Source organism: Enhydra lutris, unplaced genomic scaffold, assembly GCF_002288905.1.
Source record: "Enhydra lutris kenyoni isolate GAN:26980312 unplaced genomic scaffold, ASM228890v2 scaffoldscaffold42, whole genome shotgun sequence".
In the NCBI taxonomy this organism is placed as follows: domain Eukaryota; kingdom Metazoa; phylum Chordata; class Mammalia; order Carnivora; family Mustelidae; genus Enhydra; species Enhydra lutris.
In genome coordinates this window covers 15456229-15483882 of record NW_019154126.1, presented here as the reverse complement: position 1 = coordinate 15483882, position 27654 = coordinate 15456229, and the positions used below count along the sequence as shown (strand labels likewise).

The following is a 27654-nucleotide window of genomic DNA, read 5'->3' as shown; positions in this document are numbered from 1 at the left end:
TCGAAGATACCTAGGGAGAAAAGACTTGAAAGAACTTCGCTGGTACTGCCGGGGAGAGCTCCCACGGTGCTAGGGAGGCTGTGTCTTGTTAGAGTTCTGGGTACCATCCGGTTTTAATTGCAAAAGTTCAGGCCCCAGCCCTAATCATTTGGGAGGTTGTCATTCATCCTTGCTAAACCCAGTGGCAGTAATGTGAGGAAGAAAAATGAAATGAAATTTCAAGTATCCCAGGGTGGGATAAATAAGAGAATCTGCAGAGTTTTAAAGCACAGCAGGAAATTTTATGCAATTACAAGGGGAGGTTGCCAATGCATTTCATTGCTATTGAGAAAGGAAAATATTGTTTTCTTTTTTTACAAGGGATTCATGCATATGTTTTGGGGCCTTTCTACCTGGGATGCTGGACATCTCCCGTGTTGGATACCTGGTTAATTCTTGTCAGTTACTCCCTCCTTTAAAGTCCATTGTTTCTAATGCCTAGGATTTTACTAGTTGACAACCAATTAACTACTTTCCTACCTGGTAACCAAATTTTACCCTAAAAACAAAATTTAAAATATAGCAGAAGGGACAGCCTGGGGATGAAGTTCTAGAGTTATTTCAAATCAGCCTGAGCTGAATATGCACTCTTGGGGATTTAATCATTTCCAAACTGAAGAGCCATTTGTAAGTTTGACAGGAAGAGTTTATTTAAATAGCTCTGCTTCATGCTCCCTTGGACGTCAAGATTTTAAGGGCCCTTCAGCTTGAAAGTGGATATGGCATTGGGCATGACTCAATGGATAGTCAGTAAAGCACTAAGTGTTCTGAGAGCATTTGAAAACAGCTGAAATTGTGGAGTGCAACCAAGTCCAGAGTGCCCATTAACTTTCAGACTGCAGCGTTAGGAAATCAAGAGAGTTTTTGCAGCAACTTAAAATCCCCTGATTATTTGTCTGAAGTAGAGTTACATTTAGGGTTCCCAGATAACATGGAGAACATCCAGTTAAGTTTGAGTTTCAAGTAAACGAATGACCAGCTCTTAGTATGCCCCAAGATTGCACGGGACATACATGTATAAAACATAGGTGTTGTTCCTCTGAAATTCAAATTTAATGGAACAGACTCTATTTTTATTTGCCAAATCCAGGAAACGTGGACTGCCTCCCTTTTTTGAAATTTGTGTACAAATTCATACAAAGTCTTACGGCTCACATGTGAAAAAAAATCAAGTTTCAGTTAATGAGTAGAGGTGCTTGGTAAAAATGTGTGGGGTAAATATTTATTCGTTAAATTAAGATTAAAGCACCTACCATTATTATCCTAAACTCTTAATTTCTATTCAAGCCTTCCTCTTTTTTCCTCTTAAATCTGGCAAAAGCCCGAGCCTAAACTTTGTATCTTTAAAATCAAGTAAATGAAATAAGGACAGTTTTACGTTGAATGGTGCTCCCTTCCTTTACAGATGAAATCTCCTATTGTTGAATTGTGTAACTTCAAGTTGGCTTTTATGGGCTAGTGATATAGCTGTTTTTCCTGGATGTAACTTTTTGTTCAGTTTTTGAAGTGAATTGGCAACATGTTGATCTAACTACTCCAAGAGCCTTCAGGAAAAAGCAATTCATGAAAGACAATAGTCATTCTTCATGAGGCTGACTGTACATAAAATGGAAATTCTTTAGGTGTTCATGGCCTATAGGACCGGAGGGTTAATTGGAATTTTGTTTTCTGAAAATTGGGTTGTCAGGCAGTAAGTGGAAAACAGGCTTCAGAAGTGCTGGAGGTGGGTAGGGGGTATGTTTGGGGGTTTTTATTTTTGTTTTTTTGGCTTTTGTTACTGTTCTCTTTGGAAAATGACATTTTCTTACCTCTTAATAATGAAAGTGCTGTTGAAACATCTTGTTAATGTTGAGTAGTTGTAATGTGCAGTTACTTTCTGTGTCCTTTATAAAGTATTTGCCGTATGCTTGGGTATCATTTCTTTAAAGTATCTGCATTATACACAAATAAAATAGGCAGAAGGTATAATAAATAGAGGGAAACAATTTTTTTTTAATTTTATTTTTTATAAACATATAATATATTTTTATCCCCAGGGGTACAGGTCTGTGGATCGCCAGGTTTACACATTTCACAACACTCACCATAGCACATACCCTCCCCAATGTCCATACCCCCCCCCAACCCCCCTCCCCCCATCAACCTTCAGTTTGTTTTGTGAGATTAAGAGTCACTTATGGTTTGTCTCCCTCCCAATCCCATCTTGTTTCATTTACTCTTCTCCTACCTAGAGGGAAACAATTTTAAGCAAAAAAAAATCAAATATATCCTTAAGAAGAAATTAAATATATTTTGAACGTATAGAAACTAGTAGTGATTTTTGTTTAAAGATTATTCTTGGTTACTAATGATGGAAATAAGAAAAGAATAAGAAAGAAAAAAAAAACAAAACTATAGTTGACCCTTGAACAACCTGGGTTTGAGCTGTGAGGGTACACTAATAAGTGGATTTTTTTATAGTATGATACTGTAAGTGGCTGTCCTTATGATTGCCTTAATAACATTTTTTTCTTCTGTAGCTCACTTTATTGTAAGAATATAGAATATAATATGTATATAAAATGTGTCTTGATCCATCATTTATGTTATCTGTGAGGTTTCTGGTCAACAGTAGACTATAAGTAGTTGAGTTTTGGGGGAGTCAGAAGTTATGCGCTGAGTTTCGACTACGGGGCAGGTTGGCACTCCTAACTCCCCACATTGTTCAAGGGTCAACTGTATTTTACTTTACTGGAAACATGGAATCATTGGAAGTCAGAGATGAAAGGGGCCTTCTGGGTTATCTTGTCCAACTCCTTTATTTAACAAATGAAGACTGGAACCCTAAAGACGAAGTGACTTGCCCAGGGCCTCACAGCTAGCCAGTGGCAGAACCAAACCAAGACTCCTGAGTGCCCGATGCTTAGATCTTTGTCCTGCCCACTCATGTCACAGGGTCACAGGAGCAACCCAAGCCACTGCACACCTCTGGCAGGAAATCATGGACCTTGAGGCTTTGGTCACGCTCTGTCGTCACTGTTGCGATGCCCTCCAAGCAGCCCAACCTTCAGGGGTATGAGACAGACTAGTGAGAGACAAAAACCAGGCTCTGGTGTTGAGGAACTTCTCCCTTGGAAACTTACAGTCAGAGCTCACCAGCCCCAGACATTGTCACACGGAGGCATCAGTCCTTCCCAGATGATGCCTTGGGATCCACCTGCCTCTGGAGCTGAACTGCAAGAAAGGCCGTGGGAAGACAGGGGGGAAGGAAGAGATTTAAAGATGAAACAAAAATCCTTACTCTATCTTCCTTGTCTCCCCTCCATTCCAGATTATACATCTCTGGCCCACTTTCCAAACCACAACACTCACGGTGGTTTCAGAGTTGTATAGTATCTGTCTGCAATTGGTTTGTGAGAGGGCAGACACTTCCGAGTGTAATGGGAGCCCATTAGACCTGAGCTCTAGTCCAAGCCTCGCCAAAGTCCAATGTGCAAATTAATCTTGTCTTGATTTTCTAATTGTAAAATGACATGTATTACTGTGTTCTTTGAAAAGTATTTTTATTTTGTAAAAGATTGTATTTATTATTTGAGAGAGAGAGAGCACGAGCAAAGGCAGAGGAAGAAGCAGGCTCCCTGCTGAGCAAAGAACCTGACATGGGGCTGGATCCCACACCCTGGGATCATGACCTGAGCCAAAGACCAATGCTTAACTGAATGAGCCACCTAGGCGCCCCATACCTATGCCTTCCTTTAGAAGGAATGGAATGGGGAAGTTAGGGGTTATTGATGCCAGGTGGAATTAGGGCTTATTGCTCTCAGGTGGATGAAAACTACACTGTGGAACCCACAGGAAAAGACGTTTCCAGTTATGGTGGTGCAGGGTGAGGGACTGACCATGCTTGTATTGTTTTGCAGGTAGACTTGGGTCTTCTGCGCTTTGTCACAGCTGTTGGGACACAGGGAGCCATTTCAAAGGAAACCAAGAAGAAATATTACGTCAAGACTTACAGAGTAGACATTAGCTCCAACGGGGAAGACTGGATCACCATAAAAGAAGGAAGTAAACCTGTTGTAAGTGTGACTGCCGTTCCCTTCCTGCCCCCACCACCAACTGAGTCTTTGAAATGGATGATCAATTTTTGCTTGTTTGTTTGGGAGCTTTCTGTCTGGCCTGGTTTAGTTTTGGATTGATTTAAAATGAAAAGTGCAATTAGAGGTTTATATCTGACCAAGGGGGTCTCATGTTCCCAGATCCAGAAGCCAAGAGGAAATTATACAGATGTTTCCAAGAAAAGTCAATACCAGCCAAATTAAGTGTCAGACTCAAGAATCACTTTAAACCTCTCATGGGATATGGACGGTGCATGGGACAAGCACTGTCCTCTTACAGCCTTAGGTGCATTGTTTGGTTTGGTTTCCCTGTGTTTCTTCCTTCTCTTTCATAGACTCCTTTCTTTCTCTCAGTAATGGGCTGGTTTTAGAAAACTCCTTTTCACCTACCCTCTGTGGGCTCACAAACTAATTTACAAGTGTGTTTGGCTGCTTTTGTGAGAATGAATCGAAGGAAAGCAGTTCACAGTGTTCTCTCAGATCATGCAAACGACAAGACGCTACCTCCTCACTGCCCTTAACCAAAGAAGCCACACCAGCAGGCCTCGCCCGGGTGCCCTGCCCTAACTCATTTGGAACTGACATATTCTTCTCAGTCTGCCTATTTATTTGAAGTTCCCCTTGCTCTGATTGACTAATCGAAAGATTTCTGAGAACTCTTACTCGCTGTCTCCCTCAAATTAAAAGCTTTCCCTGAAGCCAAGTAAAATGCATGGCATTGATAAGGATGGTAGCAAAGATCCAGGTAACTTGAAATTCTGAGTTTGGGAAGAGGCCAATTAATGTGTCTTTGTCTCTCTTTTGAGCATACGTGGCCTGGTTTTTTCCTCCTGGGTCTGGAACTAAGAAAAGCCTCCTGAGTGTGAAGATAATTCCCTTTGATTAGCTGCAAAGCCCCAACTCTTATTGAGGGCAGAGAGGATGAAAGCAGATATATAGACAGCTGCCCTGTGGGAGGAAACTTCTATGGACGGCAAGTTCAAGGCCACTGTCTAGCCCTGGAGGACACGGAGCCAATCCTCCATCTGGGGACGAGAAACCCTCACAGCCAATGCTTTTGAAGCTTTAGCAAGTAAATTTTGACCCTAAGTTTCATGACTTACTCTTGAAATATCTTTTGGAAGACATGCCTTAGTTTCAAACAAACAAACAAACAAACAAACAAAACACTAATGCCAAGGACATACCAACAAACAAAAGAATCCAGAGAGAGTAAGGAGAACTGACCTCAGGCCTCCAGGCCATTTCTCTAAAACATGAGGGCTGTTTCTCCAACATGTCCTCGTCAGCTGTTGGCCATCAGTTGTCTACATGGCCCAGACACCATGACGGGGACGTGTCGGGGAGCACGCACAAGGTCTGAGGAGGTGTCTGACAATGCACAGAGCGAGGCCCACAATCCAGAGCATCCTGGTATGCAGAAGGTCTTCCAAAGTGGGAGGCAGAGGGGTTAAAGAAGGATTCAGCAAAGATAAGGGTGTGGCGTCCTTCTGAGCACATTCATTGAAGTTAATGCAATCCGATCCTCTGCCTGGAGTCTCCTTGTTGTTGCCCACCCTCCTTTCCCTAATCTGTGGAGGCCCTCCTGGACTCCACGTCTTCCCGGCCTTCTTCAGGGAGAGTTGGCCGTAGCTCGTCAAGACCAGCCTTCAACCAACAACTCCAGTCATCCTCTTTATGTTAAATGGAATGTCTGCACTTACATGGTTTTCAGCAAACATAAAGTTCCCTCAGTGTGAGCCAGAGTTCACCCCCACAGCTTACGCTGGAGCAGGCAGCCCTCTTAACTGACTGCCAGTCTCTCCCTGAAGAGGACTTGTTGACCCTTCAAGCATTACGGCTGGGGACTCTACTCCCTCCGGCAACTACCCATTATTCTTTGTCACACAAAAATGCTCCCATACAGATTGTTTCCCAGAGAGATTTGCTGAAGTAGGACAGAAATCTAAAGGCCATCACAGGCCAGGATAAATTATGATATTAAACCATCTCTGGAGAGAGATCAGGCTAACAGCCAACTTCCTAAAGCATTTGACCACCTTCCTTCATGCAGGCCACTTAAGCTAAATGAAGCAAACACATCATCCCAATTTTTAGAAGTCTTTTCTCCCAGGGTTAAGAACAAGCCCTGGGAAACTGCAGTCCTCCTCTGAGAACTTACCTGGAAAGGTGGGGAGGAGCCTCTGAAGGGACCCAGTGACATCCAAGGGACACATCCTGACAGGAATATGGCGTGGCTGTGTGATAAGCAGAACACTAGTAGCTTTTACTTTTCTGTGGGCTCTCCCCAGCACAGAGCTGAAGTAAATGCCAGAGAAGTGGAGGTTTTCAGCTCCTCCAGAGAGAAGTCTAGTGCCAGAGTGTCCCGACAAGACAGACAGTCTCTGCTCCTCAGAGATCTTGCTGGAGAATGGGGCTGTGGCACCATGCCTGGGCAGCGTGGCCCGTGGGGAACTTGTTCATGACTGGCACTTACTACTACATTTGCAGTTACCTGCTTCATCCTTTCCTAGAATAAAATGACTCATGTTTAAAACTAGAGGCAGGGGTCCTAGAAAAGCTGATTTCCAGTTGTGTATCGTATAATTCGGCTTTGATTTTGACCACTAAAATGTGATTTGAAAAAAGATGGAAATTATTACTTAACATTAGGGATAAGATTTTCCATCAAGAAATGGAGTTAAGGGGCGCCTGGGTGGCTCAGTGGGTTAAAGCCTCTGCCTTCGGCTCAGGTCATGGTCCCGGTGTCCTGGGATCGAGCCCCACATCGGGCTCTCTGCTCGGCGGGGAACCTGCCTCCTCCTCTCTCTCTCTCTGCCTGCCTCTCTGCCTACTTGTGATCTCTATCTGTCAAATAAATAAATAAAATCTTTAAAAAAAAAAAAAAGAAGAAGTGGAGTTAAAAGGGGGGAAGCTACTTGCCCAAGCTGTGAACATAACCTAGAATTTTCCAAAAGCAGGACCCTATACTGAACTCCAAAAGTACTCCTTCCAGGGGTTCCTGGGAAAGTAAAGTGGTGTGAGTTCCCGTGAAATGTCTAGAGTATTCTGTAGGTCCGTATGATAGAGTTAATAATCTCCAACTTTTTTGGATGATAGCATGTAGCCTTTAACAAATTTGACCTTTGAGGGGTGCCTGGGTTGTTCAGTTGTTAAGTGTCTGCCTTTAGCTCAGGGCCCTGAGATCAAGCCCCACATCAGGATCCCTGCTCGGTGGGAAGCCTGCTTCTCCCTCTCCCACTCCCCCAGCTTGTGTTCCCTCTCCCACTGTCTCTCTGTATGTCAAATAAATAAAAAAAAAAATTTTTTAAGTGTTACCTTTGAATAGTGCTTTTGGAGGTTCTAGGCTCTCAGAGAATTGAATAGATGATTAGGGCAACATTCTGTATTACACGTGATTTTTTCTGGTGGCTATCATTTGAAAAAATAACAGGACAAGTTTTTAATGCCGCCTCAACCGTGATAGCCAGTGCTGAAGTTGTAAATAATTTTATAGGCATCTGTGAAAACGTATTTTTGTATTTGTCTTAAATCTAAAGAGTCTGTTGTTAAAGGGCTTTTTTTCTTTTTCTGTCTAGATCTTTCAGGGAAACACCAACCCCACAGACGTTGTGTTTGGAGTTTTCCCTAAACCACTAATAACTCGATTTGTCCGAATCAGACCTGCGACTTGGGAAACTGGCATATCGATGAGGTTTGAAGTTTATGGCTGTAAGATCACAGGTAAGGTCCAGCTGGAAGATAGCCTCGTTTTGACTTATGGAAACTTTTAAATATAGGCAGAGTTATCTCACACAAATGGGGTCATGTTTATTTGGTGGTTAAGAGTATGTCCTCCAGATTTAGACAGATCTGACTTTACCCATGACAGATGTGTTTGTGCCCCTCGCTGGCTTATTTGGTGAGGGAACTGACTGTCTTTCAAAGCCTTTGTTATCTCACCTAGGAAACAGTCATGACAGCAGACCCGTGCAGGGTTGTTGGGATAATGGATTAGCACGTGGATCTAAAGCATTCAGCACAGCCTGGCATGTCGCAGGTGTTTGCCACTGGACGGCAAACTCCATGAAGACAAGCACTGAGCTTCTGTCCCCATGTTCTGGGTGCACAGCCCACAGACAAGTGCTCAGTAGATCTACAATGAAAAATTATTACATGACATGCTGCTCTCTGTCACTTTATCTTTCTATTTTTGAAGGCTACCGGAGGCTGTGTCAGCCAAGATCAAGGAGGGGTTTACCTCCTTTTCCTACTAACTCCTCTGAAAACTCTGGGTCTGGGTATCTAGCCATTGTTTGTGAAACACATATACTATTGTTAGAAATCGATCTGTCAAGGTCTCTAGTTTTTTTTGTTTCCTCTGACATGAATAGGACTTTAAAAGTTTCTGTTCAACTGATGTAAGTAGAGGGATTCTCAGAGAGGTGAAGAAGACTCAGTCTGGAGGCATTAAGTGACTGAAAAGGTAGGCCAGGCAGGGCAGAGCTGAGAATAAAAGAACCATCACGACTATTATTCTCCTTGTATTGCTGTGGCAATCAGTGCACTTATGACTTGTCCACCGACCTTCCTGTGCGACCCTGCTGTATTCTGGAGTGAATAGCAGTCACACCAGAATTCCCTTCCATTGAAGTAAATACATTGCAAAGTATCATTTAAAAAAAAAAAAGACAATACAATGTAACCTTCAAAATAAGATTAAAAGTTAAACAGAATCAGTAACTGATTCATCAAAAAGTCATTAAAGGTGAATAAGTTTTAAAAAATCTCTGAACTATCTTTTAATATTACGTTAGGGTATTTACTTTCTACTTCCATGAATGCCAACACTGTTGCTTCTATTTTTATCCTCTTTGCCATAGTTATGTCTAGAGAAGGAAAACAAATTTTTGATGCTGGGGGGAACACCCACCTGGGCAGTTTTCAATGAAATTACAAGCCATTTGGAGAAAAGCACAATGGGAAAAAACTAAGGAGAAAAAAACTATACTAGTTTATAGGAGAATCCATTTTGGAAAGGAAAAACTAACATCTGATTTCTTACCAAAATCGTATTTATTTCCATCCCAGAGACAGAATTATTTGTTTTAAGATCGCAGACTTAGAAAATTCAAGGCCGTGGAGGCAGGAATTAGTCGGAGAGGTTTGGAGAAAGAAGGAACATTGAAAAGTTAGATTTAATCTTGGCTTTATTTTTGATCAGCAGTTAGGTGAGGGAAAGTTCTAGGTAATTTTCAGATCATTACAAATTTGAGAAACTACCCATAAATTCATAGGAACAAGGTCATTTGAGGTCAGGTTGGAAATTTCCGTCTCATTTCTAACCTTATGTCACTATACCAAAAAAAAAAAAAAAAAAAAAAAAAAAGGAAGAAGGAGAAGAAGTAACTTGGTGACTCCAAACGTATTGATCCGAACTCAGACTCCCGAGGTTCTCCTTTTAGTTAAATAAAACATTCACTTAAACTTGAACTGCTCTTTTCCATTTTCACAAGGATTTCCATGAGAGTTCATTCTAGGTATGTGAGTCTTCACGTGTAAAGAAGGTGAATAACTTACTGGATTTTTGAAATAAAAATATCACATGACTTCATGTTACATGTTAAAGGACTAGTTAAATGACCTATTTATTTAAACATCGGTGTCTACAACAGCATATTCTTATTTTCGGACATATTTTATTTTGCAATTATTTAAGGAGCTTTTTGTTTCCCCCAAAAGATACTGTTTTAGGCTCAGAGTGCTAATCTCTTCATCATGACCCCTGACATATTTTAGATACTCCTGGCTAGTACAGTAGATATAGTCTCTAAATAAGGGATGGGTTCTGGAGAAGGCAGCCCGTTATAATGACAGTCACGTGGACAGAAAGTGTGCAGACATCTACCCGGGCCTCACTCCGGACTGCCCACTCGGTGAATGTGTGACCATGGGCAAGACATTTCCTCTCTCTGACCTCCATCTCCTGGTCGGTAAAACGGACTTTAATTCAGCTGTAATGAAGACTAAACTGAAAGAATATAACACACTTGGCTTAGAGTAAGTGCTCACTAAATGGTACCCCATAAATGAGAGAAGGCATGGTGTTCCATGAACAGGGCCTAGAACAGGTCTCAGCAAGCAGAGTCTCTGAGGAGACAGTGATATCAGTGTTTTCTTCTCGGTTGCCAGAAACAGACAGTTTTCGTCTCTCAGAGGCCACAGTCCCCTCAGAGTGGAGACTGATGCGAGAGAAACAAGGCTTCAGCATCCTTGCTGGACCAGAAGACCCGTAAAGCAGGGGCCACGCTTCCCTTATTTTCTATTGTGTCATGTATGCCTGGACCATAACAAGTGCTCAATGCATTTATTTTTTATTAATTAATTATTAATTAATTAATTAACTAATTAATTCCTGGATGACTTGCAGTTCTCTCTACAAACAAATTACTGAATTTCAAAATATCACCGTCTCCTCTTGGCTTGTCAAATCCTAACCCAAACTGGATTAAAACAAACAAAAACTATTGAATTAAAAGTTACCTCATGAATACATCACTTGACTTCCAAAGTTTCTGGAGCCCTCAAGTTTTCACCTAACTTTTATATTCAGAAATTCTTTTTTAAAAAATATAATAATCAAAAAAAAATTCAGAGTATACAGTAGGTGTCACCCCAGAAAGATATAAAGAAAAAAAGATTGGGGCAAACCATTCTGCTTTATAGGTGATTGACAAAGGAGCATTTTCATTATTTTGACAAAGCAACTTCATCGTTTGGGCAAATATGGATATTGAGGAAAATAACCTTGGAGAGGTATGACTTGAAGTATCAGAACATACTGCAATTCTGTTAACTTGTGTTTACTAACCGGAAGTCTCTTAACTGGCATTTCTGCACATATCCGTGTGTTCCTCTGTTAGCCAAAGTTTGCAAGGATGACCTCAGGCACCACAATACCCTGAGTCATCATGGGAAGATTAAACTATGCTCATTCAGTTTCACCCATCAAATGCACCAATCTCCTTCTCCTCCTTGGAAACTGAGTATTGATTTACCAGTATATCTCACTGTTCCTGTTAAAACTGAATACAGAGATTTTACTATAAAATAATATCAATAAAAAGAACTACCTTAATTCCCCACCACAGAACTCATCTCTCCCTTCCATCTGGAATTGCTTGTAATCCCACACAATGCCCCCATAGGGTTGCCAAGTAAAGTACAGAATGTCCAGTTAAATTTGATGTAGATAAGTGACGAGTCATTTTTTAGTACAAGTATATCCCATGCAGTATTTGGGACATACTTGCACTAAAAATCACTCATTATTTTAAATTCTAATTTGGTTTGCCATCCTGCTTCTTCTTTTGTTATTTTTGATTGTTTGTTTGTTAAATGTGGCAACACAACTTCCAAAGGATTTGACATGTAGCCAGGCACATCTGAGCCAGCCAACTATGGAAGAATAGAATAGCCAACTATGGAAGAATAGCATCTCATTCAGACTTTGAACGGTTAATATAATTTTTCTCCTAATCATTGCTAAAAGTGAGTCAAATAATTTTTAGTCAAGGGCAAATCAAGGTGTTTCTTCATTGTTCTTTTTGGGTAAGGCCGACTTACAGAAGGGATGAGTAACTAACTGTACTGTGGATATGTTGGCTGAAGGGGGCTGGGCATCACATGGTTTGTGGGTGTGTAAAAAGCACCTTAGCCAAGTCTGCATTAGAGAAAGCGCGTTAATCTGGTAAAGGTTGTGCTCTCCTTACAATATTCAGATTAATTGTGTTTTTCTCCAGATGGTCACATCTGATACTTATTACCAGCTAAACATTTTCTTTATAAAGGCTGATTTTGAATCAGTCAGGTGTGACCACAGTGACCAAAAATGTGACTCCTATTTTTAGCACTATAGTTTTATAGACCCTCAGTAAAATACTTCTTATAATTTTTTTTTCATCCCCATTGAGTTTGTTCTGGGTTTCCAGATCCCAGATTGGAGCAAATACTGTGACTGAATTACAGGAAGGAGTGCTTAACAAAAAATGACAGCTGCCTTTATTGTGTTCATAAGTTGATTCATTCAACAAATATTTGTTAAGTAAATACTATAGAGAAACCAGGCTTGAGGAGTCATAGAAAATTTTTAGATATGGTGTGATTCATGTCTCCAAAGAACTTAAAATCTGGTGAGGCTAATAGCAGCACTCCAGGAGCAGAATATGGTCATCTGTACAGGAGAAATGCAGATCAAGGGCTAATAAGAAGCTCAGAAAAGGAGAACCACACCTAGTTGGAAAGATGGGGAAAATTGTAGCACTTGAAAACGGTTCAAGATTTTTAGTGGTTTAGATAGTGGGGAGGGCAAGATAATGGGGACTTTCAAGTGGAGGGAAAGGAACAGAATGAGAGAAAGCTTCCCTCCTTCTCACCACGATAAGGAAGTGCTTTATTTCACTTGCCTCCAGCAAAAAGGGGTAAATGAGGAGGGGCTTTGCAAAGCCATGATCTGGAAAGCCTGGCAGGCTTGGTTGACAGTACATGCGTAATTCTTGGTTGAGCCGGGACTGAATGCTTGGGTAAAGAAATGACATGACCTGAAATGTACACCTCATGTGGAAAGTGTCTGAGTAATTCATTCTTAAGGGCAGCTAACATGGACACAGTTTAATTGCATTAAATGTATGCCTCTCGGTTAAGATGGTTATATTTTTTTTATTTATTTATTAGACACAGAGAGAGAGAGATCACAAGCAGGCAGAGAGGCAGGCAGAGAGAGAGGGGGAAGCAGGCCCCCCACTGAGCAGAGAGCCCGATGTGGGGATCGATCCCAGGTCTGAGATCATGACCTGAGGCGAAGGCAGAGGCTTAACCCACTGAGCCACCCAGGCACCCCCAAGATGGTTATATTAAGCTGAATTTGAATTATATTATGCAAAATTGAGTATTTCAAAGAAAAATAGGTTATCGTTCTTATGGATGTCCTTGAAAGGAGAATGATTGATCAGTTTGTTATTAAGTCACCAATCAATTAATCAATGATTGATACTCTCCTTATGCTCAGAAGCTATTTGGGCTGCTGTAGAAGATATAGAAAGATCTGATGCTGTTCCTTGCCTTCGAGGAATTTCTAATCTAGCTGTGGATACAAGATGACCAGTCTTAAAAACAAGGAGAGAACAGTTTAATGCAAAACTCTGTGCTACTTCTCGCATGGACCATCATATTTCTGAGGAGGGAGACTTCAGAACAAAGGCTAGAGTAGTTGGGGAAGTTTTCATGAAGAGTCTGAGGCTGGCTTCTAAGGTTTTAGTGGACCTTACTTCTGTCTGCAGGAGGACAAGGAGCAGCAGGAACATTGTGATCAAAGGCAATGATGATGATTAGAGAAGAAAATGGATTAGCTGGAATATACTGTCAGTAAGAGGAAATAAAATTAGAAAAACAGTGTGAAACCAAAATAAAGGTCTCAAAAGCCGGATAGAGACTTTTTATATGGTCCTATAAATAGTAGAAAGCCATAGAAATTTTCCAAAGCTCTTTTATTATTGTGGTAAATATGCATTACATAAAATTTACCATTTTAACAATTTTAAGTGTACGATTGAGGTGTGTTACGTACAATCACAGTCCTGTGCAACCATCACCACCATCCAACTCCAGAGCTTTTCATTATCCCAAACTAAAACCCTGTACCCGTTAAATTCTACCTCCCTATTCTCGCCTCCTACCAGCCCGTGGCAAACACCACTCTACTTCCTCTTTATGTGTTTGACTATTCTAGGTACCTCATATTTGTCCTTTTGTGTCTGGCTTATTTTACTTAGCGATGGAAGATTTTTGAGCGTAAGGATGATATTGCAGAAAAATGTTTAGGAAAAATGAATTGGCAGTTACGGGTGGTATAAATTCACAGCTGGGGTCTGACAGGACAGCCAGACCATTTAGCACCTTGGCCTGGAGGGCGCAGACCAGGATGATGCCGAAGGAAACGGGGACCACAAGTCTGGGCCAACAGACTTCTTTTTCTTTTTCTTTTTTTCTTGATTTCTTTTTTTTTTTTTTTTAAACAAAACCATGACAGGTTTACATAGCAGAACAGGAATGCCAAAATGTAAGATAGGGGGAGACGAGATGACTAAGCAGGAACTAGCTGGTTGGCGGTTCCACTGGTTAAAACACAGAGTTTGGTAAAGGGTTTCAGCGTCAAGGGAAAAGGACCGTTTGGATTTGGACACGGTACATTTGAGATAACAATGGATATTTGTGTGGAAAGCTCCTAATGCAGTTAGAACAAGGAGTGGTCAGGACAGCTTCCTGCTGTTGAAATTACTGACTTCACATCTCCCACCTGTCATAAACTGAACCTCTGTTGGGCAGGGCCTGTACTAGATCTGGAATAAGTTCTGGGTACCAAAGAGACTGCAAGATCAATACTTTGACATTAAACTTGGAAGAACTCAGAAAGACGGACGTGTATGTCTTTATGGAAGATTTTCTTAATTGGAAAGTGCGTCTGGGAGGGGAGTTCTGCAAGTGTAGGAGAAAAGTTTGAGGGAGGGAAAGCTCTGGTTTAATATCAAACGATGCAGAGACTTAAACATGTGTATGAATGGCTACAGACAATGGGCCAGTTCAATCTGTGGTATTCTCTTTCTAAGCACGGAGGCTTGTAGAAAACCATCTCATGTCATCTATTTCATTCCACCCTCTAGATTACCCTTGCTCCGGCATGTTGGGTATGGTGTCTGGACTTATCTCGGACTCCCAGATAACAGCATCAAACCAAGGGGAGAGAAACTGGATGCCTGAAAATATTCGTCTGGTAACCAGTCGCTCAGGTTGGGCACTGCCACCCGCACCCCACCCATACATAAATGAGTGGCTCCAGGTGGATCTGGGGGAAGAGAAGATTGTGAGGGGCATCATCATTCAGGGGGGGAAGCACCGAGAGAACAAAGTGTTCATGAGGAAATTCAAGATCGGATACAGCAACAATGGCTCAGACTGGAAAATGATCATGGATGACAGCAAGCGCAAGGCTAAGGTGAGGTCCAGGGACTGGGGATGAAGTCCTTTCTCGAGTCGTTGACCAAGGTCAAGGACCTCCTGCATTTTCCTGAAGAAGTACGACTTCATATTTCTTTTAAGCCGTGACATCAGTGGAGGTGTTTGATGGTGTCCATAAGACCCCCATTCTAGGGAAGCTGGAAATGAAGTACTGAACATGGTTTCTGAGAGCAACACAGGAGAGCATTGTTGATCACCGTTCGTCCCTTAGGGAACAGCAGAAAGCTCAACACTCAGGAGACAGGGTGGCCCAGAGGTTGGGGGTCTGGGGGTTGACAGGGCAACCCAGTAGAAACTGCAGATCCTAATCTCTTAGCACCCCCTCCCATTCCTTTCCCCTTCTCTCACACTTCCCTTTTTTAAATGTTTTTGGGTTGGTTTTTTTTTGTTGTTGTTGTTGTTGTTTACTTTTTACTTGTGGTGAAAGACACATAACATAAAATTTCCAATGTTAACCTTTTCAGCTGTACAGGTCAGTGGTGTGAAGTACATTGATATTGTTTTGCAAACCATCTCCAGAACTTCGTCAACTTGCAAAACTGAAACTCTAGATCCACGGAGCAATAGCTCCCATCCACCGACCCCCCATCTCCTGGAAACCACCATTCCATTTTCTATCTCTATGAATTTGACTTCTCTAGGAGCCTCACATAACTGGGATCATACAATATTTGAACATTCATGACTGTCTTATTTTCCTTAGCACAATGTCCTAGCATTGTGGCAGGATTCCTTTTTTCTTTTTTTTTTTTCAAGCTGAACGATATTCTCTTGTATGCACACACCACACTTTGTGTATCCATTCATCCACCGACGGGCCCTATTGTTGCTTCTCCCTTTTGGCTTTCATGAATCGTGCTTCCATATGTTTTTAGTGCATTGGAACCTTTTTAAATATGGTTGGTTCTTGACCCAGTGGAAAGGGAGATATTCCAACATTCCCCACAGATCTTCTTTAGTAATTATGTTTTAGTTGGACTGATGGTCAAACTTATTTGCATGTCCTGAGCCCACAACACCAATCAGGAGAGGACACCCAAGAGTATGCTGGGGGACCCAATAGCTGGTTTGAGGATGAAATAACTAGCAAGCCACAGCCCGTCCATTCTGTCTGCTCTGTGGGAACGGTATTCAGCCATCAACACACCCAACACAATTGGCTTTCCTTGCCTGCTTTGCCCAAGACCCACTCCTTTTGTGAAAAGATCTGAGCCCATTGGCGGGAATGTTATCCTTGCTCCCACTCTAAGCAAGCGTGGGAATATGGCTTGATAAAAGTGACTCAGGCCAAGGGTGTTGCAGACAGGAGACAAAAGCCCGCCGGCACCGCCAGCTCCCCCTCTGTCCAGATGTGAGGCTCTGCAGAGACCTCCTGTCCCCCCACGGGCTATGATCAGCACCAGTGTGGCAGGCCACCAACAGCCACGATGCTGTCGGAAATGTAAAAATTTCTCTCCCATCTCACCCCTGCTTCACTTGTGGTTTCCAAAATATTTCCAGTTTTTGTTTTTGTTTTTTTTTTTTAATCTACATGCAGCTACTCTCTTTCGTATGTTCATTTCATTTCCCCCTTTTATGTCTAGCCCTCTTGTTTTGGTAAAAGAAAAAGTAAAATAAACATCAGACACTGGCGTTCCCCTAAGAGCCGATCTCTTCTGAGGAGTGGTGAGCCTTCTGACTCGATCACCAAGTGAGAGACTGCCACACATCAGCAGGGCCAATGCTGTTGTGACAAGTTTGTTCTTCAACACAGGGGTTCCACAACAGAAAGAAACCAAGTGCCTTATGCTTTGGATAAGATGCCTCGTCGCATCTGTAATTAAGTCCAGAGCTAAAGCTATTGCTCTGGGGTAGTACTTTGCTTACAGAATTCCACCCTAAGCCAGGACACAGTTTTCAATTCCAACCAAAAAACTCCGTTCATGAGTATGTGAGATTTTTCTCCTCAAATATTATTTTATCCGTCATTATCGTCTTCCTGTGATATTTAAAACCACAAAACCGTCTAAATTATTTACATAGAGCCCAGTCTGCGACTCCTGGTATGTCCCTCTCCCGACATAAAATCTTTAAGATGCAAAAGGGCGCAGGTAAAACCTTCAGGTTAGGAGCATACCTATTACTGAATTGTATGACGATATTTAACATATTATATTTAACGTATATAACAATAACATATACAACAATATTTAATGTATTATATTTAAACTTACAAAGGAAGGTTACCTGCGTAGAATGCCAAGTATCTTTTGTGTAATACTAGAGTGAGCACTGTTCTTATGAATGCAACAGGACTTTGAAGGATTGAAAAGACCTTGCTTCTCACTTCCTACCCTCCAGTAGCCATAATGAACAAGGTATATTAGAGTCTCTGCATTGACTAGACTTCTCAGGAGCAAAGAGGGGATCTAAGGCCCAGAGCTCTCTTCTTCCAGAACATGATTCGTAAAAGGACACAAAGATACTTCACAAACAGCCTCATGTTAACAAAGTTAGCCCAGTTCCATATGGCTCTTCACCGCTAATACTCTTCCCAGCTCATCCCCGTCAGCTTTTATAATGTTTTTACATTGTGCTAATTCTTGACTCGAGTTAAAATGAGAAGAAGAGCCCGGATTCCATAACTCTAAGTGCTTTTCTCCTGTGATTGTTGGAGCTTTGTTAACATCAACAGAACAGGCATGTGTAGCAATGTTGTTTTCATCATAATTATACCTCGCTGACGACACTTAATTGGGCCTAACAATAACGTATGTCAGATTCTCAGTGACTGGAAGCCAACTGTGTTCCATCAAGAGTGCAGAACCCCAATTGTGAATTTACTGTTATTTACGTGAAAATAATAGAAGGAAGCTTTAAGGGGGAGAAGCGGGGCTATGTTAACCATGTCCTTTTAGATTCCTGGAGGCTTTTCTGAACTGGAAAAGGGTGATTAATTTCCTTCTAGAACTCAGAGAACCTCTAGTCATGTCACAGCCCACCCAGTTGTTCTCTCTTCTCTTACATGTGTGTCCCCTTTAGCCCTGATATTTCTCCTGCTGAATGATCACATCTTTTGCTGGTTTGGAACGTCTTGACCCAGCCATTGGGTATTGTCCCTGCTCCTGACTGACTTGGTCTGGAGCTGGCCATCCACTCAATCTGATCTGCTAGGTTTGGTAGTCCAAACTGCAATACACTTAAGGAAACATTAAGAAAACTAAATATGTTGCCTTGGTTATAGACCTCAGATTCCTGAATTTAATGAGATTAGACTAGATCCTTTCTAAGGGCACCAGTCAAGACTACGTAGGTTTGAACCCTGGTTCTGACACTTATTATACATAGAGCCATGGGCAATTACTCAACTTCTCTGTGCCTTATCTGTAAGCTGGACGTAATGATAGAACCTACCTGAGGATTAAATGAATTCTTCTATTTCAAGCACTTAGAACAATGCCTTGTACCTGTAAATATTGTGCAATGTTTGATGCATATAAGAGACACTCTGAATGATAAGGTGGTTTGATTTTCCTAATCCCCCTTCCCCACCTCCCACCCTGGACAGGATTAAGAATGAAGTTGAGAGAAGAGGACGTAAGAAGTCTTATCTGTTTCTTGCAAAAGTTATTGTTCCAACTTCTTACGATTCCACTCAAGGATTTTGACCTTTTCCTGTCCGTGTAAAAAGGGGACTAAAATAATCAAGTCGCCGCATCGGCCATGGGCTGCCTGGCTGCAGAAGAATGCCACAGCGTCTTCAAGTTAGGAATGTACTTCATTTACTCTGCAGTTCAGCCGGCCCTCAGGACCTCACTCCATGGTCAGGACCCTTGTTACCTTCCTGAGATGAGAAGGTCTTTTATGTACAAATGCCTCCCTCCCACGGGTGGTACTGCTTCAGTAAATAGCAATTTCAGTGGGTTGGAATAACCCCAGTTCCTGACTAAATTGCCTTTGCACGGCATTACATTTAATATCTTCTACTTCAGGAGTTTAATCCCTTCTATGGATCTTAGCAAAACTAGGACCGGCTCCTTTAAGAGGATGTAACAGGCATCGTTGTTGGAAATGTGCTGTTCTATTATCGCTCTGAAAAATGGCAGCTTCTCTTCCTGAGTTATCTTCCTCCACCTCAAGGAAGTGGTGGAAGTGTCGCTTCTCCCAGGCACATCAGCATGTCATTGAAAACGTGTCTCATTAAACCCTCAGCTTCTGGGATAGCCTCCGTGTGTGCTCCGAAGTTTCTGAGAAATAATATCTGTCACCTCTTGGAGAAGCTTTAATTGTTGTTTTTTTTTCCACTTCCTCATTTGTAAAAGAGGTGTCGGCCATTTATGAAGCGGTGGGGTGGAGTCTATTTCTCTGCCTTATTAAGAGTCCTGAAGTGGGGGAGGGGGACTTTTCTGCCGAAAGGGAGGTTTTATCAGTAATGGCGTTTCTCATACTTCACAGTCTTTTGAAGGCAACAACAACTACGATACACCTGAGCTGCGGACTTTTCCACCTCTTTCCACACGATTCATCAGGATCTACCCTGAGAGAGCCACTCATGGAGGACTAGGGCTGCGGATGGAGCTGCTTGGCTGTGAACTGGAAGGTAATTACAATTCCCAGAGTCCCTTCTAGTTCCCCAGTTTTTAAATCTCTTACTTCATGCATTTATGCCCCTGAGGGTGCTGCTGCAAATGGCTAGTTTTTCCCCCGGGGGGTTACTGCCTCTGGGTCTGCCAGTCCTGGAGGCTCAACATTCCGGCACATTCCACGCAAGAGTGCCTTGGTTGTTTTGCGAACAGTGTTTTGGTTGTTCGCAGAACTCTCCTCAGGTTCTGTGGGTTGCCTCCTTTGACTTTTTAAAAAAATATTTATTGAGATGAAATTTGCATAATAGGAAATTGATCATTTTTAAGTGAACAATTCAGGGGCATTTAATACATTCACAATTATGTATGCAACCAAGACATTGTTCTGTCTAGTTCCAAGATACTCCCATCACTCCAAAGTAAACTCCCCACCCATTAGGCAGTTTGCCCTCAATGCCTGGAAACCACCAGTTCTTTTGACTTTTCCAGTCTTGTTCAGCCATCTGTCTGATTCAAGTTTTTGTCTGCAGTGGTAACTACCATCACATCCTAGTGGGAAGGGGCATTTGACAGACTGAAATAGCAGAATTACCCTGAATGAATTTCTCAGACTGCTGCAGAGAAACAAAACTTTACATGAGATAATATGTCTGAATGGGCACTGAGATCCATTCAAGGATATTACTGCATAAATTTATCATATGAAAGTCATGCCAAGGACAAATTCATTTCACACACTGACCTTGGAACTGCACACAGCTCTGCCTTTTTATCACATAATAAATAAGAGGAATGTTTGAAAAAAAATGATGCCATGTTTGTTTATTGTACTATCGAATGCTTTTGTGCATTAGAATTCCCATCTGCCTTAAATTTGAGCATCAATGAGTAACCAACTTTTCCATCCCCATAAAGGTCTTTCTTCAGGTTAGCTCTGAGGATGGCTATTGTTGGTTCCCAGATGTTAATCAACTGAGCATATGCTCATGGTTGTTTTGAAGAATGCTTTTTAATATCACCTTCTCGTGGTTTCAAAATTATTTGTGTTTTGAGCTACCCAAATATAATTACATTCTTGAGCACATTAAACATCATAAAACTTTGCTTATGCACTAGAGAATCTCAAGCTATAAATCACCATCCTAGTGAATAATTCATAGCTACTTTTGTATGTATTTATTTTAAAGCAGGCCATTATCTCCCATTCTTTATTGTGTAGTTGTTTCTATATCTGGAGCCATGTCCAGACCTCTGAACTATCCAGTCACTATCAACACAGACTAAAAATGACTATGTGCCAGGACTTTGGCAAAGGTACCGAGAAAGAGAAGAGACAGGCAGATCAAACCAATTGCAGACATGTTCATTCCATTGGCTAGAAATGTGCTCATCTGGAAAAGGGAGTCTGCCACTATGGTGCAGGTCATTAGCCTGGATTCTGGAAAGCAACACAGATTTAAGAGGTGGAATGAATTGTTGGTTGAAAAGATTGAGGCTGGTGGCAGCTTGCCAGTGTCAACTCTTGTAGTGAGGTAGAAATGGTTGGTGAAGAGATTTGCTGCAGATGTTTCCAAGGGCTCACAAAAGTGAGGAAGTTGCCCGGAGCCATAGGAGAAGCCAACATCCGGGGAAAGTAACGTCAAAGCTTTTTGACACAACTGGTGAAAGGGAGTGATTTTTTGTTTGTTTGTTTTTTTAATTCCTTAAAATGATTAACAGGCCCTTAGTAAATATCTACTCCATGCCTTATACTCCAGAAGATACCTAGAGGAACAGAGAAAGACAGGGGGTTATAACTCAGCCTTGCACACATGTCCGTCCTACTTTGGGCTAGCATTTACAAGAAATAATTAGAGAATCACAGAAGAGAAAATACATTCAAGTATTCAAGTTGGGATATTAAGATTATTCACTTTCTACTTTTTCAGTTTAAACCATGTCCTACCCTGGGTCTCTTCCAATGAAGAACTCCTTCTCGATAAATACCGCGTAAGGAAGATGAATAGAGAGTTTTAAATACTTGAAAGTGTCACGAGAGTCTGGACCTCCAGGAGGGGTTCTCTTGATTCAGTGATAGCGACAAGTGGAGTCCAGAATGTGTGCTTGGCATTGTACAAAGTCTACATTGTACACCTGGACGGAATGCACATTCTCCCTAGTTATTACTGGTGTGTGTCCTGGGCAGTTAGGGAAGTTGAAACTAGCTACATTTCTATATTTGTCATAATTCTGCTCAGTAATTAAGCACAATTACAAAGAGTATCAAATTTTTATTGAGAAAGAAGCAGTTACCAACACAGTCCTACTGGCCGGAAGCTCTCAGAGAACGGCCCCTCCACCCCGCCCCCACACACACCCGCTCCCACTGTCTTGTCTGTGTTCTCAGACATCAGGAGAGCTGTACCTTATCTCAAGTCTTGTAAAGTGAAATGTAATGCCGAAAACTGTAAAATATTAAACAGATTGCAAGAATGAGTAACAGGCTGAAAAATAATAGACCAAACTAAATTTAAAGAACTTCAAAAGCCGTCTTTGATTAATGTTGGCTACTTTTCAACTACAAGCTCAAAGATACAGGACTACCTGCCAGGGTTGGAATGCAATCCCCTAGGGAGTTCAGGGAAAATGACCCCAGGATATCTAAGACAACTCCTCTCAAACACCTGCCCCCGAGAGGGGGGTCCCAAGTTGTGAAGCTTACTTAAAGGGAAATGGATTAAATCTAATTAAAAAAAAATAAACAACAATATTGTCCTAAAAGAGAATCTTGAGACTCCCTTTTGGGGAAAAATTATAATACCAACTTAGCAAACTTAGCAAATCCTAAGAATGTAAAAGAATTCATGACAAACGAGTTCTCTAGCACATTGAAAATGAAAGGAGAAACATTTGAAGCAGGATCTCTCTCATCAAAGTTCTCAATTCCAGGGTCATGAATAAATAACCAGTGAGAGAACTCAAGCACTTTTCAGAAAAAGGATGTTTATGTAGATAACAATGTATAAAATGCTAGGGCTGCCAACTCTCCTCCGCAGATAGTGATCAAATACCAAAACAAAGCAGTCCCCAATGCATTCTGCTAAATCCAAGTATATTTAGTGCCTGAAAGAGAGGCAAGCCATGCTCCTGGTCTTCTTACCATGGATTAGAGTTTTCTGCAAAGGCGTTAGGGGGTTCCCTAGCCAGAGCCCGGTAAGTACATTGCAGAGGTGTGAGATCATAATCCTTGGATCTCATTTCAGCACCTACAGCTGGACCAACTACTCCCAACGGGAACCTGGTGGATGAATGTGATGACGACCAGGCCAACTGCCACAGCGGCACAGGTGATGACTTCCAGCTCACAGGTGCAGAAACCATCCTCATCCCATTGCTGTGCCATTTCAGTCATGTTGGGATTGAGACTGGCTAGTTCATGTGTGTGTGTGTGTGTGTGTGTGTGTGTGTGTTCACGTAACTCCTCCCAGCCGTGACCATGGCCGGGGTCCGGGTGGTGGCAGAGCTGCGGAGCCATCTTCCTTCCCGCCATCTTCCTTCCCTCCTGCTATCCTGCCACCACCATGCAAAACAATAATTTGAGCCGTTTCCAGAGCCAGAGGCTAGGATGGTCAGCGAATAAGAATTTCTCCACCATGGCTAAATGTGCATGACTCATCCTTATCTCCAAACCCCCACCCTCATACCACACGCATGGCCCATACTAACCACACACTTTAGAATGTTTCTTTTCATTTTCTAACCAGGATGAAATGTTTTGAGTGGAACCTTTACCCAACGAATTGATGAAATTGGGCTTCTATTTGAAATGCAGCTTTTAAGTGGGGATTTTGTAAATCCTGTTACATTAAAACCTACAAAGGCAGAATTCTTATTTCACATCAGGAACAACTAGCAAATATATCAGGGATGGTGTGTGCCAAATACCTCACTAATTAATTTAGGGTATTACTCTGTAACATTCTAAAACCTTGAGAGCTCAAAAGTGACCTTCTCTTCTCCTTGGAATGGTAGAGGAAATATTAGACAAGGGGGGGGAAATGGAATTGTACCAGCTGGAAATGCGCCAAGGCAGTAGGATTTTCACCCGATTGTGGCCAAAGGCACTGTGGGACCTTTACTGCCACCCAGGTCAAAATGCAGTTTCATCTAGCATCTGACTCTCATTTTACATTAAACACGAGCCCTTGGCTGTAGGTCTGTATTTTTACCCAGAAGGGACTCAGAGAGCCCACATAATTAATTTCCATGGGCGAAACTGAAGGCGTTCCCATCTAACTTCATAAGAGTGCCATGTTTTTGGCTAACGCATTAATATGAAATCTACAAGGAAACGTCCCACAGTACATTTCCAATTACTTCAAAAGCTCTCCTCTGAAGGAACGAGAGAGCTCCACTCTCCGATAGAATAAGGGGTCAAATCAAGCTTAGAAATGTTGTACCATGAACCAGGTTTCCATTTAAATCCCAGCTTCTAAGGCTGCCCCCCTCCAAATTTCTAGGATAATCACTTACAGTCATAGGGCCAATAAATGTTACCATGGGCTTCTGAAAACAAATCCTGTATGTAAGTAGCCACAAGCCACAAAAACTAATTAATGCAGAGGCATTTTCTTTGTGAGATGTCAAGTTCAAGCTGAAACCCCTACAGCTGGTGTTAAGAACAGAGTACCATTCTATGAACCAGGTCCTGTGGAACCTTCCCAGGATTGCTTGTAAACACCCTGCCACAGACCTCAGGGCTTTCGTGGACCCCATCACACATCCATAGTGAAATTCCTCCTAAAAAGGAATGACTGTACTCATCACAGTATACCCTTTCAATTGCCCTGTTGTGGAGAGGGTTCTTTCTTTATAAACCCTAAAGTGGTCAGTTAATATTGATTAGAAACAAAGACTCCGATTTACTCCTCGTTTCAGAACAACTAACCTTCTTATTTTTGCATCAGTTCATGACTGAATCAATTGAAACTAAAGCCTTTGAATGAAACAGGGCAAGTATGTTAGCCTGGAGCAAATTATGTATGGCAACGAGTAACACACCACAGAAAATGGGTCGTTTATAGTGGAAACACTGACAGTCTTCTAAGAGTTACAAGTTTATAGTTTATCTACAGCATTTAAAATCATTTATTGGTCACACTGAAAAAAGTTCTAATTTTTTTTTCATATTACCGTGGCAAAAAAAGAAAAGCCATTTTCTCAAGTCAGCCCATTTGTCTCAATATCTCTAAATACATAAATATATTAGGAACTTCCAGAGGTCTTGTTGATACCCGCTCCCTGCCCCCATCAAGAAGAGGTGATTTCAGTAGGAATCTCATGTTTCAACTTCATTGATTGCATTAACAGCCAACTTGGGTTTTGTTTTTGTCTTTGTTTTTGTTTTTGTTTACTTATTTTGTTTTATGGAGCTATGGGTTCTCCTTCTCTGAGAAAGGGTGTGCGCATGTGTAGAAGTTTTTGTGGGAAGCAGAAGCCTCCCAGCATCCAGGTGTGCTCTCACATAGGAATAGCTCACGTTTAGGCTCAGGCGCAGCTCTGCACCTTCCTTGCTGCTTCTGTCACAGCCTTTACCGGCAAAGCCTCAAACTGGGCACGTTGAATATAACGGAGCCAAGGTAAAAGCATCCTCACTTTAACCTTGAGCGGAGGGAAGGTAGAAATTAGGGTGAATGCTCTCTCGCATGGTGATTGGTTCCTTCACACAGATTGCGTCACTTCAATCTCTTCTCCTGGGGTAACACTTTGAATATGGTGGGAAATAAGTATTTTAGCAATATGCTTGTTACTTACAAACAACGGTGAATTCCAGGTGAACTGTACCGAATGCATGGAAATGAGGAGAGATTGTGCTCTCCCGTACTTGCTTGCCAAGGTGAAAATTCACCCCTGAAGTTACTCATTTGCAAATGTCTTTGAAGTCATTAGATAATACAATTGGTTTCAAAGGCACCGGGAGGCCAAATTTCACATTGGATCTGTGTGTACTCAACAGCAGAATTTGGCTCCCAACCTATAACAAAACTGATAATGCATATCGGTTTTAAAAAAGTGAATTTTCACCTTGAGTCTTTCTCCCCTAAGACCACTGGGAACAGAACGCTAATGTATTCTGGCCTCCCTCCAATTCTGCCATTATAGATTCACCTTCTTAACCCATAATATATAAAATTCCTTCTTCCTAGCGCCTGCCTCACTGAGGCCACGCACACCTGTGACCGCTCATCCAGCATATTTATGGGGAGACCAAGGGTAACATGACTTGGTACTGCAGTCGATTAGCTCCAAACTCTTCCTACCATCCCAAGAGCATGATTTTACGGCTCTCTGATTCACGATCGGGATGATTTCTGATCTGTGGAAGCTGCGGGGCCTGGGCAGAATAGAAATGATCACAGAGCTTGACTGAGCGATACTACTGGAAGGTGTACGTTGACACCTGAGAACCGCCTCCAAAACTCTCCATGATTTGCATGAGCCCACCCCTTGCCCTGTCCCCGAGTCTGCCCAAGGTCTTATCTCTTGGGGCAACAAATACATGCTCTCTGACCATACCAGACACAGGCAAGGAGAAATGGCTTTTCTCAAAAACCTAAGTAAAACAGCAAGCCAGTGTCTCCCACATGTAGTAGGTTCTAACACTCACCTAAGGAGCTTTCAAAAATTCAGATTTCAAGGCCTTACCTCTGGACATGCTGGTTTGGTGAGGTCTGAGGAGGATTAGTGGATTGGCAACTACAGCTTCAGCAGGCTCTCAGGTGATTCTATGGTTGGCAAGTTCAAAAACTCAAAAACACTACCTTAAAACAGAGATTTAGGGGTGCCCGGGGGGCTCAGTCGGTTAAACGTCTGCCTTCGGCTCAGGTCATGATCCCGGGGTCCTGGGATCCAGCGCTGCATCAGGCTCCATGCTTGGTGGGGAGCCTGCCTTTCCCTCTCCCCCTGCTTGTGCTCTCTCTCTCTCTGTCAAATAAACAAAATCTTTAAAAAAAAAAAAAAAAAAAAAGCAAACCAAACCAAACCAAAACAAAACAAAAAAACCGGAAGTTTAATGAGGAGGAGCAGAAAACAGTAGCAGCAAGATGCAGAACAAAAGAGGGTAAAGCTGAAATGTCACCTGGTTCCTTCGCCCGGAATCCCAAAGTCAACCCCAGCTGATTGGAAGCTGACTCGGTTCAGGAGGTCATCCGCGCCACCTTCCAGGGCTCCGGGCCTGTGATGCAGTGTTTCTGCTCCTGCCTTCTCCCGCAGCTTCTCCAAATCACATGCTGGGCAGAATATTTGTCCTTGGGAAAAACCACGTGAAGCTTCAGTTTTCCAAACAGACTGTGGGGAACAGCCCGGCGCCGCCCCTGAAGGCGCGCATTTGAAACCTTGGGAAACTATTTGAAGCTCAGAGGCCCAGGTCGAGTTCAATTCCCAAGTCACTGAGGACGTGTGGAGGCTTTGGCTTTTCCATGGTTCCAACTGTGTAGCACGCTTAGCTCGGGGAGTCAGGGAATGCCCTTGGAACGAAGTCTTGGGCCCTCCGTACAGCCTGGACGCTTTTAGGAATACATGTATTGAGGACAAAATCGTGGTTTATGCACGCTTGATCTTGCGGTGGGTAAAATCTCGCTAAAACAGTTTCCAAGGGTGGAATTAAAGGAAGGATTTTCTAGGGAGAAGGTTTGCCTTGAACAGATGTACCTGAGCCTACAGCATTTCCTTACTGCATATTATGCACAATGCTTCCTCTTCTTGATTTTCGTATGTTACTTTTTTGTGTGTTTTTCAGGCGGTACCACTGTGCTGACCACAGAGAAGCCAACTGTCATAGACAGCACCATACAATCAGGTATCAAAAAAATAAAAAACACAGAAAATAGGGTAGATTTCACGTGTGCCTCTCCCCTCCCCCCGTCCCT

The 27654-nt window shown here is 42.2% G+C and overlaps 1 protein-coding gene across 4 annotated transcripts in view; it reads left to right on the top strand.

The window, feature by feature from the left end:
* LOC111155526 (neuropilin 1) overlaps positions 1-27654 on the top strand; it is a 137367-nt gene that overhangs the window by 91801 nt on the left and 17912 nt on the right. For 2 of the 4 annotated variants that reach the window (XM_022515691.1, XM_022515693.1), the window contains exons 7-12: positions 3939-4094; positions 7712-7856; positions 14831-15162; positions 19620-19764; positions 22990-23073; positions 27525-27584. In XM_022515691.1, the coding sequence (XP_022371399.1) occupies positions 3939-4094; positions 7712-7856; positions 14831-15162; positions 19620-19764; positions 22990-23073; positions 27525-27584 (922 nt within the window). Of the gene's footprint in view, positions 1-3938; positions 4095-7711; positions 7857-14830; positions 15163-19619; positions 19765-22989; positions 23095-27524; positions 27585-27654 lie in introns of all 4 variants that reach the window. The other 2 variants (XM_022515690.1, XM_022515694.1) reach the window with 1 other exon arrangement.